At 39.0% G+C, this 12,986-nt stretch overlaps 1 protein-coding gene across 12 annotated transcripts in view; it reads left to right on the forward strand.

Annotated features, from left to right (window-relative positions):
• Positions 1-12,986, forward strand: part of LOC110446422 (protein scribble homolog) — a 103,654-nt gene that overhangs the window by 31,974 nt on the left and 58,694 nt on the right. For all 12 annotated transcript variants that reach the window (XM_021491571.1, XM_021491564.1, XM_021491570.1 and 9 more), the window contains exons 7-9: positions 11,592-11,736; positions 12,182-12,254; positions 12,703-12,748. In XM_021491571.1, the coding sequence (XP_021347246.1) occupies positions 11,592-11,736; positions 12,182-12,254; positions 12,703-12,748 (264 nt within the window). The remainder of the gene's footprint in view (positions 1-11,591; positions 11,737-12,181; positions 12,255-12,702; positions 12,749-12,986) is intronic.

Genomic DNA, 12,986 nt, shown 5'->3' on the forward strand with positions numbered 1-12,986 from the left:
CGGAGCTCTATCACCGACACCCAGCTGTTGTGTGGTGAAGAGGCTCAACAACTGATTTTTTTTCCTTGCCAGAGATTTCATCAGGAAACATGGTTAAGCAGAAGAAAATCCATACAATATAACGAGTATAGGGTGTGTAGTGCGATACTGCGGCAATTCCTTTACTGTCTGTTGTAGCTCATATTGCTGTCATGGAAGCATTGTATTTACCACCTCAAGATTTTAACAAAAGTGGAAAAAATAATAACTTGTGAAATAGTTTTGTCAAAAATGAAAAATGAAAGTTTGCAAAATCATTGTGACAACCGTTCAAAGGTTACATCTGGTATGATTACAACATGGAAAGATTCACCCATACAATAAAAAAATACCAATCAAAAAAATAAATATTTTTGAAATTTCCTTTCCATAAAACTGCCAAATTGCTCAATGTTTTGACAATATTTTTTACTGGTCACCAGTGATACATCATTGGCACGCATTTCAAGTGACATCAAAAAACCTTTCTAAACATTCCATGTAAACAGCGTGATGAAACATCTTCAACAAACACAGACGTTGGTCTGAGACTGATTGTAGTTCTCATAGCACTGTCATAACGGGATCCTGGTGAAAGATGTCGTGTCCTATTACACAGCAGGTAATCAGGGATTAGCAGCCTTTACGACAGTGGTGGTATAGTCATTGATTGATCTATGTGGGCGACCACGTTTGTCTGTCATACAAATCATAGTTGACCAGAGGTTTGTTTTCTGCCGGGTTCACAAGATTTTACGTGTGTGACAATTGATAATGTAAAAGTGGTAATTTTAGTGTGAAAATAATCACGTTGAGTGAATTAGCTTTAAAATATCTTTGAGCGAAAGCCGGCTTGCACTTATAAATTGTTTAGATTATATGGTAAATGCAGATGTGAAAATTTCTACACTGCGATCAGTTTGAAGAATCAAACCGCAAACAATTCACCTTGCAAGAATTTCCTCTTTAACAGTACTTATATTGTCACATGTAGGTTTGTGATCTACTTAGCCCCTTAGTGATAGATGATAGCTCTTCATTATGTTATTGTCTGTAGTATGATGTCGCTGCGGCTGGGCAGTGTGGTATACCCGGCCCTTGTATGGTCAAATATGATGACACTGGGCAGTGTGGTATACCCTTGTATGGTCAAATATGTGGATTTTTTTGTAGGTATGTGCTTACGCTAAAAAACTGACCTTGGTGTATATATACATTATACATGTATGGTCAAACATGAAGGGTTTTGATTGGTGAGTTCTGTTGACTGACCATTTAAGGATCCCGTACCACTGCCAAAAACTGTAACTTGATGTTGGAAACTGTTTTTTCTAGCATAACTTTTACTCGTTTCTAAAAAATATCATACACCTTGTGGGACTTTTGTGAGAAATAATGAAGTTGAAATAAACAAAATATAATCGGCAACAGTGTTCTGAATGTAAGAACTCAGCTTGGCTAGACAGGGATTCGAACCCCGGAGTTCAGATTGATATACTATCTCTCTGACTGACTGAGCTACGTGATCAACAAAAGTATCCTGACCCACAGTTGGGGTTGGAAAGGGATCCTTAATATTATACTTCTGTATGGTCCAATCTGAAGGCTTTCAATTAAATCAGTGAGGTTTGTGGAGACCCGTACCCAGGGTTATATCTCGTACTGTCTGGTCAGACATGACAGGTTTGATTGGTGAGTCTGATCATCGGTACCCAGGGTTATATCTCATACCTTCTGGTCAGACATGACAGGTTTGATTGGTGAGACTGATCATCGGTACCCAGGGTTATATCTCATACCTTCTGGTCAGACATGACAGGTTTTATTGGTGAGACTGATCATCGGTACCCAGGGTTATATTTCGTACCTTCTGGTCAGACATGACAGGTTTGATTGGTGAGACTGATCATCGGTACCCAGGGTTATATTTGTACCGTCTGGTCAGACAAGACAGGTTTGATTGGTGAGACTGATCATCGGTACCCAGGGTTATATCTTGTACCGTCTGGTCAGACATGACAGGTTTGGTTGGTGAGACTGATCATCGGTACCCAGGGCTATATCTCGTACCGTCTGGGCAGACATGACAGGTTTTATTAGTGAGACTGATCATCGGTACCCAGGGGTATATCTTGTACCTTCTGGTCAGACATGACGGGTTTGATTGGTGAGACTGATCATCAGTACCCCGGGTTATATCTCGTACCGTCTGGTCAGACAAGACAGGTTTGATTGGGGAGACTGATCATTGGTACCCAGGGTTATATCTTGTACCGTCTGGTCAGACATGACAGGGTTGATTGGTGAGACTGATCATCGGTACCCAGGGTTATATCTCGTACCGTCTGGTCAGACATGACGGTTTTGATTGGTGAGACTGATCATCAGTACCCAGGGTTATATCTCGTACCGTCTGGTCAGACATGACAGGGTTGATTGGTGAGACTGATCATCGGTACCCAGGGTTATATCTTGTACCTTCTGGTCAGACATGACGGTTTTGATTGGTGAGACTGATCATCGGTTATTTAGCCTGATGTAGGATTATAAACATGTGCTCATATCATACTGACACCAAGTCTTGATTGGATTATTATTCCAGTGTAAAATAGCGTGATAGAAATATGGATTATTTGGTTGGTGTGTCTTAGGAAGGTTAGCCTTCAGTGACTTGTTACTGGAGAAACATCTAGATTAGGTTGTTGTCACGTTGACACACCGGAGAGGCGACAGATATAGGGAGTCTGTCTTGCTGTGATTTTCTATCTTCTTTCCAAACGACTTTATACTAAATTAATCGACCCGTACAATTATTTATATATATATAAATGGTAGTTACGTTGGTTAATTGATGGTTGTTGATTATTATACATATGAAAGATTGAAAAAGGTTCAATATATGTATTTCTTATGTAGTCTTATGATACCAAAGGCAAGAATTTGTAATTAGTCCCTATGAAAAACTTGAAAATGAAATGTAAAAAAAGAAAATGCATAATAGGAACTTTTTGTTTCCAAGAAAGAATAATTAAATCATCCTTAGTATATCATTAACTGTCTTAGTTTAGTGTTCATGAAAGATTTTCTTACAAATATCATATAAACTTGTTATTCATGAAAGATTGTCTTACAAAAATCAAAATGAACTTCCTGTTCAGAAAAAATAGCGAATAAGGTGCATATTATTAGTTGATTTTTCACTCATTTTACTAGAAAAAAAAATGAAAATTTTAACAAATTGAAATAGACACATTTTGACATTTCATACTCTTCATAGGTTGGAAGTAATGCCGCTGTAACATAACTCATAGCACCAGGAAAATTCCCACTTTTGGTAACAACATTAAATTTGCGAGCCTGTGAAAAACAACTTATATATTACGTGATATTGATCAAAAGTGTTGGTAGGCTGGTTCCATGCTGCAGTTTTGTCCCGTGTGTTGATGGTTAAGTACTAGTCTGTATATGGGTAATTAAAACACAGGGGCCAGACATCGCTGGAAACAACAAAGATCGTTTTGTCGCCGTTGACTTGGGACTCCAATTTGTTTTGTGCAATTTGAGGTGCTCATTAGAAAAACACAATCCAATCGTAAATCTGTAAATTGGGTTACAACATCAAAGCTGTGGATGCATCCAGCTATTTATATTTAACTAGTGCTGATGTATATTCCTATCAAAACTGCACTTTTACTTAACTCGAGGCTGTGTTTTAACTGTTGTCAGATACAGTTAAGACTGATTTGATGTTCTTTTAGTAGGGGTGTAGAATTCCACTAGCATGACGCCCAAGGCTAGAAGATTTTATGTCGGGCCTAGTGAAAATAAATTCAATACATTTATTATTAATATAAAGGTCTGGCTCCTAGAAATTTCCCAACTACTAGATTACTTGTAGACTTAATATTCATGAATTTTGAGATTAGATTTAAAACAGTTACGTCAATGTCGTTTAAATCGAGTACAATATACCTCGAGAGACACCATGGTTCACCACTGTGACATACACCTCTAGACACAAGATGGTTAACCACTGTGAAATATACCTCTAGACACAAGATGGTTCATCACTGTGAAATATACCTCTAGACACAAGATGGTTCATCACTGTGACATATACCTCTAGACACAAGATGGTTTATCACTGTGACATATACCTCTAGACACAAGATGGTTCACCACTGTGCCATATACCTCTAGACACAAGATGGTTAACCACTGTGACATATACCTCTAGACACAAGATGGTTCACCACTGTGACATATACCTCTAGACACAAGATGGTTCACCACTGTGCCATATACCTCTAGACACAAGATGGTTCACCACTGTGACATATACCTCTAGACACAAGATGGTTCACCACTGTGACATATACCTCTAGACACAAGATGGTTCACCACTGTGACATATACCTCTAGACACAAGATGGTTCACCACTGTGACATATACCTCTAGACACAAGATGGTTCACCACTGTGACATATACCTCTAGACACAAGATGGTTCACCACTGTGACATATACCTCTAGACACAAGATGGTTCACCACTGTGACATATACCTCTAGACACAAGATGGTTCACCACTGTGACATATACCTCTAGACACAAGATGGTTCACCACTGTGACATATACCTCTAGACACAAGATGGTTCACCACTGTGACATATACCTCTAGACACAAGATGGTTCACCACTGTGACATATACCTCTAGACACAAGATGGTTCACCACTGTGACATATACCTCTAGACACAAGATGGTTCACCACTGTGACATATACCTCTAGACACAAGATGGTTCATCACTGTGACATATACCTCTAGACACAAGATGGTTCATCACTGTGACACATACCTCTAGACACAAGATGGTTTATCACTGTTACAGAAGATCTCCATGGATCATTCAATATGAAGAAACAAGGTGTTTTCCTCATGTGCAAGATTGGAAACAAGATTCATCTGATTGGAGGCTTGTGATCAACAGATGCAATACTTCTCCGACCCTAATGATTTATCGATCGCTAGAAGGCAGCTGGAAATATGAAGCATTGGATGGTCTCCTTAAACACTTTTATATCTTCCTTTTAAATGACTAAAATGAATCTTGGTGAAGGCTAAACATGTGTTTACCGCCAGGCTTTTAAATACAGCACAAGTCTTTTATACCACGTGAAGCTTTCAAAATGGCTGAGTTCGACTAAATGAAAAATGCTTGTTGGCAACCTGGTACTTAAATCGGATCTAATTTAGTGGCTGCTGTGCTGAGTCTCAAAGTATTTCCATAGTTTCAACAGAGTGAGGAGACAAAGCTCCTTTAAGTGTAAATGCTATTGCGTTCCCAGAATTCTATCTAAAAGGTAATCTTGATATTTTAGGAGATTGATAGCCAAGAGTTGTAAGTGGAAAATTCTGTTTGGTGGGTAAAAGTGTTGGATGGGAAAAAGTAAATTTCTGTTAAAAAGCTACTCCTTTTGAATGGCTTGACAGATTTACATTTGTCGACATAATTATGTACTTCATGTGGGATGTATGAGTCATAAAACTTTTTAAGAATAGTGTGACATATTTTTATTTCGACATATGTATTTAGTATGTTCTGTGTTGAATGACTTTTCTTTACGAATGGATTTACAGATTTAGGGATCGGAATAGAAAAAATTAAACACGCAGTGGTCTTTTTATGCTGGAAATGCACCATTTTCAATTGAAATATGGGCCAGTTAAAAAAGAAATAAAATAATGATATAAATGACAAATACAAACAAGTACCAAATTAGAAAAAAATAATTAATACAAAAACCACCAGTGTTAACCCTTAGGCTGCTACGCACGACAATAGTCGTTTTGAAAAGTCGGGCTGTCACTGCTACGCACAACAATAGTCGTTTTTCGGTCTGTAGGTTTTGATCAGTAGCAAGGAAGTGTGAAGTCGGGTTGTTGCTATACCAAACCCGAATGCGTATAGTAGAAGGCTTCTGACTGGTTGTTTTGTCATTACTTTCGATATTCACGGCAGTGTACCCTAGTAATAACCAAAGGTGTGCAAGAGAATTTCAAATCGAAAAAAAAGTCATAAAAATGGCGGACGTGTAGGTTGAAGCGATGCATATGATGGTAAACATTTATTCTCCAGCGTCACCTACGATGATAATAAAGGTTTTGAAGGGTTTGGCATGGTCGATGTGGAAATACTTCGGTGTTACATAATATGTAACTTTCCAGTAAACGGCTTTGTGCTCTACGCAAACAGGAAAATATCGGCGGACCGAGGCGCACATGTCGTCTGCAGGTGAGGCCGATTTGAACATTGACATTGATACGTTTTGAGCCGATTTATTTCTTCAAACTTTTTATCGGTGATTTAATCATAAACTAGACCGTAGCTAAGATATATCTATATGCCGACTGTGACAGTAAATTTATTGAATGGCGACCTGAAACCTGTAGAAAATCACATGCAATTCTTGACGAAATACCTGACCTTTTTACCTGAGAATCTCCGTGTAAATATACAGCGTCTTTTGCCAAAAATGAAGTTTATAATCTCTGTTATCATTTGCCAATCACATTTACGGACGAAAATAATTTTAAAATGATCTTCCTCTTGCTTAAATCCAATTAATTAAAAGTTTCACATTTTCTTACCTTTATTACCACCTGTACAGGTAAATACTGAAGCAACTTTAGAATTGAAAACATTAATATAAACTAGAGACAACAACAAACAATTTTCACATAACTTTTTTTCACATATAACAAATATTTTCCAAGTTATGCACATTTGAAAAATCAAGTAAATTAAAATAAATTTCAATAATTAATTCAGCAGTGGTGTCTGTTTACATAGAAATCAATGTAGCAGCCTAAGGGTTAATATGTTGTAATACTTTGTGGTCAATTTCTAAATTTCATTTATCAATATCCAGTAGGAGATATTGATATCTGATGATAATACTGAAAGTCAAAATTGTTTTTTTCATTAAAGAGTATAAGTAATTTGTCAGTCATTGTCGCCTTTATTCCTTTGATTTTAAACAACATCACTTGATAAACAACGTTGTAGAGCAGTACAGAATAGCAGTGTGTTAAAATATACAGTATACCAGGACATTGAGGGCAAATTTATCATCATTAAACCACATAATTAACATAGTTATCAGATGTGAAGGGCGGTTGAATAATGGGTGAATATGGGTTTTACTGGCATAGGTCGAAAGTTGGACTGGGTGAACATTTTCTGGTATAAAGTGTTACAATATTGGCTGAAGTATTGCAATATTAACCCCTTCACCCCCAGGTAACTTTACTAGACTCTACCATAGCTCTATCTGGATGAGTCCATTGTGGTCCACAGTGGTGAAAGGGTTAATGTATACACAACCCTGCTATATAAATGTTTTAGGTATTTAGAGACCTCTGACTCTGTAATCCAGATGTCTAGTCAAGTGTCGCTAATTCTGCCCAAGACAGAGATCTGCCTGCTTCAGAGAACTGTTAATTTCTCTGATTGTGCTCTAGACAATATTAAGAGACTATGTGTACCTTTAGTATACACATTGCTTACAGAAATAAACAGGAAAAAAGCCCACTGGAAACATCAGTAAAAGCTTAACTTTACAGAAGAATTTGATTTTTTTTTATCATGATCTGCAGTTAATGATTGAATTCTTGATTATGCATTAATTTGCTATAGAAAAAGATGAAAGACTATATGATAAAAAGGCAGCTGTTTTGCTGCCTGTAAGAAGTGAACCTTGTTTTTTGTGGCTTTTGCCTGAAGCCCCCCTCCTAATCAATAGACTTGACGCTGATTATAAAGCTAAATGATGGTGTATTCCATGTCAAGCCTCTCCACAGGGGATCAGCAACACTCTACAGGGTTTAGTGGAGTTACATGGTGTTACGGCTCAAACATTGCCTATCTATTTTTTATATAGAATGGGAGGAGGTAAAATTGGTGTGCTGGACAGAAGTCATAATTGATATGGGGGTAAGTGGTTGGTGGGGGGATGGTAAAGGTTAGGAAGGGGAGGAGAGGATTAAATATAATGACTGATTGTGGGGTCGGTGCTGAGGTGTGAGGGCAGGGATATGTAGAGATCTAGATAGGGATAATGGTGCTTATAGTTTGGACATTAGGGTTGGTGTGAGGCAGTGTTGTTGAGGTGTGAGGGCAGGGAGGGTAGAGATCTAGATAGGGATAATGATGGTTATAGTTTGGACATTAGGGTTGGTGTGAGGCCGTGTTGTTGAGGTGTGAGGGCAGGGAGGGTAGAGATCTAGATAGGGATAATGATGGTTATAGTTTGGACATAAGGGTTGGTTTGAGGCAGTGTTGTTGAGGTGTGAGGGCGGGGATTGGTAGAGATCTAGATAGGGATAATGGTGGTTATAGTTTGGACATTAGGGTTGGTGTGAGGCAGTGTTGTTGAGGTGTGAGGGCGGGGATTGGTAGAGATCTAGATAGGGATAATTGTGGTCATAGTTTGGACATTAGGGTTGGTGTGAAGCAGTGTTGTTGAGGTGTGAGGGTGGGGATGGGTAGAGATCTAGATAGGGATAATGGTACGTGGTTATAGTTTGGACATAAGGGTTGGTGTGAGGCAGTGTTGTTGAAGTGTGAGGGCGGGGATGGGTAGAGATCTTGATAGGGATAATGGTGGATATATTTTGGACATTAGGGTTGGTGTGAGGCAGTGTTGCTGAGGTTTGAGGGCGGGGATTGGTAGAGATCTAGATAGGGATAATGGTGGTTATAGTTTGGACATTAGGGTTGGTGTGAGGCAGTGTTGCTGAGGTTTGAGGGCGGGGATTGGTAGAGATCTAGATAGGGATAATTGTGGTCATAGTTTGGACATTAGGGTTGGTGTGAAGCAGTGTTGTTGAGGTGTGAGGGTGGGGATGGGTAGAGATCTAGATAGGGATAATGGTTCGTGGTTATAGTTTGGACATAAGGGTTGGTGTGGGGCAGTGTTGTTGAAGTGTGAGGGCGGGGATGGGTAGAGATCTTGATAGGGATGATGGTGGATATAGTTTGGACATTAGGGTTGGTGTGAGGCAGTGTTGTTGAGGTGGGAGGGCGGGGATGGGTAGAGATCTTGATAGGGATGATGGTGGATATAGTTTGGACATTAGGGTTGGTGTGAGGCGGTGTTGTTGAGGTGTGAGGGCGGGGATGGGTAGAGAGCTTGATAGGGATAATGGTGGATATAGTTTGGACATTAGGGGTGGTGTGAGGCAGTGTTGTTGAGGTGTGGGGGCGGGGATGGGTAGAGATCTTGATAGGGATAATGGGGGTTATAGTTTGGACATAAGGGTTGGTGTGAGGCAGTGCTGTTGAGGTGTGGGGGCGCGGATTGGTAGAGATCTAGATAGGGATAATGGTGGTTATAGTTTGGACATAAGGGCTGGTGTGAGGCAGTGTTGTTGAGGTGTGGGGGCGGGGATTGGTAGAGGTCTAGATAGGGATAATGGTGGTTATAGTTTGGACATTAGGGTTGGTGTGAGGCCGTGTTGTTGAGGTGTGAGGGCAGGGAGGGTAGAGATCTAGATAGGGATAATGATGGTTATAGTTTGGACATTAGGGTTGGTGTGAGGCCGTGTTGTTGAGGTGTGAGGACAGGGAGGGTAGAGATCTAGATAGGGATAATGATGGTTATAGTTTGGACATTAGGGTTGGTGTGAGGCCGTGTTGTTGAGGTGTGAGGGCAGGGAGGGTAGAGATCTAGATAGGGATAATGATGGTTATAGTTTGGACATAAGGGTTGGTTTGAGGCAGTGTTGTTGAGGTGTGAGGGCGGGGATTGGTAGAGATCTTGATAGGGATAATGGTGGATATATTTTGGACATTAGGGTTGGTGTGAGGCAGTGTTGCTGAGGTGTGAGGGCGGGGATTGGTAGAGATCTTGATAGGGATAATGGTGGATATATTTTGGACATTAGGGTTGGTGTGAGGCAGTGTTGCTGAGGTGTGAGGGCGGGGATTGGTAGAGATCTTGATAGGGATAATGGTGGATATAGTTTGGACATTAGGGTTGGTGTGAGGCAGTGTTGTTGAGGTGTGAGGGCGGGGATGGGTAGAGATCTTGATAGGGATAATGGTGGTTATAGTTTGGACATAAGGGTTGGTGTGAGGCAGTGTTGTTGAGGTGTGGGGGCGGGGATTGGTAGAGATCTAGATAGGGATAATGGTGGATATAGTTTGGACATTAGGGTTGATGTGAGGCAGTGTTGCTGAAGTTTGAGGGTGGGGATTGGTAGAGATCTAGATAGGGATAATGGTGGATATAGTTTGGACATTAGGGTTGGTGTGAGGCAGTGTTGCTGAGGTTTGAGGGCGGGGATTGGTAGAGATCTAGATAGGGATAATGGTGGTTATAGTTTAGACATTAGGTTTGGTGTGAGGCAGTGTTGCTGAGGTGGGAGGGCGGGGATGGGTAGATATCTAGATAGGGATACTGGTGGATATAGTTTGGACATTAGGGTTGATGTGAGGCAGTGTTTTTTTTTTTTTTTTTTTTTTTTTCAACATATTTATTTCTTTTTTTTCCCACATGTTATTTTACAAAAGACAGTACAAAAATACAACTTGCATACACTCTTTCTCTCGTACTTTGGATATTTAAGTATAGCTTTCGAATTCCCCTCCGAGAGGTGCATTACACATGTAGTACCTGTGTATTTGTGACCTTAGCGGTCTGGAGTTGGAATGGATTATTCAAAATTGGATAATGCACCTCTCGGGCGGCAATCGAATTAGGTACAAGTTATAGGTGCATATGTGAATAATACATAATATTTGGTAGATAAGCTATGGTATCATTAAGTTAGAAAAGAGTCTCCATTTTTGGAGAAAGGTATTTTGTTTCCCTTTACATGTTGCGATATATTTTTCCACTCTATAATTGTACACTATATCTCTCTTAACACTTTCTATGAAAAGTGTATCACCTTTCATACGTTGTTTGTAAATGTAAAATTTAACAATAAGCATAATAAGGTTCTGCACATAATATGTTTTACCTATTTTCCCAAATATAATATCTTGTTTTGCAAAGTTAATGTAAACAGAGGTTTTTGAGAATATCCAGTTTTCAAGAAGTAGCCAAAGCCTATCTACATGCTCACATTCAAAAAATAAGTGTAGTAAAGTTTCTTCAGATTGTTTGCAGAATGTACAAAGTGGATTATTTTTTATTGATGTGAGGCAGTGTTGTTGAGGTGTGAGGGCAGGGTTGGTTCTAGGAGGAGAAAGGGATGGAATGATTGCATTAAGATGGGAGGCATAATGTGGAATGGTGATATACTGATGAAGGGTTAAGGTAGGGAAAGGGATTGAAAGAGCTGAGTTAGGGATGGATATTTACATTGTAGGGTCAAAACCATGCAACAATTAAAAACACGAAAGACACGAACTTCAGGTTGAATTTAATGATTTGTTATTTGTGCCAACCAAACTCCATAACAAAGTCTTGATTTAAAGATTCTCATTTTTTTTTTCAATGCTTCTAAAATTTGTTGCACTGAAAAGCACACATTAAACTTGAACCCTTTTCAATGTTGTAGGAAATTGGGGACCTGAAAAAGCTCACCCAGATTGACGTCTCAGAAAACCAGCTTGACTACCTACCTGAAGAAATCGAGGGTCTTTGTAATCTTACTGACCTCGCACTGTCGCAGAACAATCTGGAATCACTTCCCGAGGGCATAGGTAATAATGACCTATAGTAAAGACTGATCTTGCAATGTCACATGATAATCTTCATAACCTCCATATGCATCTTATCAATTGAACCGTCTTTGTTCATATTTTTGTGGAGATCAAAATTATAAATATGGTGCACTTTAGGATAATGGCTGCAGTCTTGAATTCCTTTGGGTCTACTTTGTTCCTGTTCTATGAGAAAGATACATAAAAGTACCGAAATTTTACTTTATACACAAACAATGCACATATTAAATGTATCGCAACGTTTCAAGACCGACTGGTCCCTTTGTCAAGCTATGACTGAGTGAGTGATTTGTATTGTTTACCTGTATAGCGATGTGACGAATTGTATATTTCATATGTCGCTCGACGCAAGACATTTATTATACAAAGATAGAATTTCGTCACATTGGTCAACTTTTTTCTCATGTTTGTTGTGTGATTTCAGGTAGCCTAAAGAAACTGTCCATCCTCAAGGCTGATCAGAACCGTCTACTGGTGCTCACACCCCAGATTGGAAAGTATGCCCTATCACACTTGATGCTTCATTTTGTTTTTTTAGGTTATTTTCAAAACGATGAAGTAAAAGAATGCTCTCATAAAGATCTGTCAAACTTTTTGTAGTTTAGTTTTTGCAAAAGTAGATAAGTAATGGAGACTAGCAGTTTGCCTTTTCTATACATCAGCCCGTAAAATAACTTGATTAGCGCCTTTTCTGTCAAATAGCTGGGGCAAATGAATGTTTTGCAAAAATTCTCCAGTTTTACCTAATTTCGGCATGTAATTGTTTGATTGTATGGCTTTTCTATCTCAGAACTAGGACAATGAATGTTTTGCAAGTATTTCACAGTTTTACTTTTTTTTGCCAATAACTATTAGATTTTTTTTAATTTATTGTAAAAAAAAATGATAAAGAAACAGTTTGACTCATTACGTAAACACTAACTTATTTTTCGTTGTGATCCACAGCTGCGAGTTGTTACAAGAAATGATCCTCACAGAAAACCTCTTAAACGTGAGTATAGAATGTGTTGGAGTGGTAAGATAATTACACATTATTTGACTGATGACGGTGTCTACTGTAATGAGGATTAGATCATGGATTTTATAGATACTACATGATTACTGTATACCGGGAAAGTTGTGCCCTGTCAAATTTTAGTCCATCGATGGTAAAATCGATTTTTGCCCAATATTAATTTGCCTTCGCATTAATTACTATGTATATTATGTTGTTCACTATTGTTTCCTGT

This window comes from Mizuhopecten yessoensis, unplaced genomic scaffold (assembly GCF_002113885.1).
Source record: "Mizuhopecten yessoensis strain PY_sf001 unplaced genomic scaffold, ASM211388v2 scaffold2691, whole genome shotgun sequence".
Taxonomy (NCBI): Eukaryota; Metazoa; Mollusca; class Bivalvia; order Pectinida; family Pectinidae; genus Mizuhopecten; species Mizuhopecten yessoensis.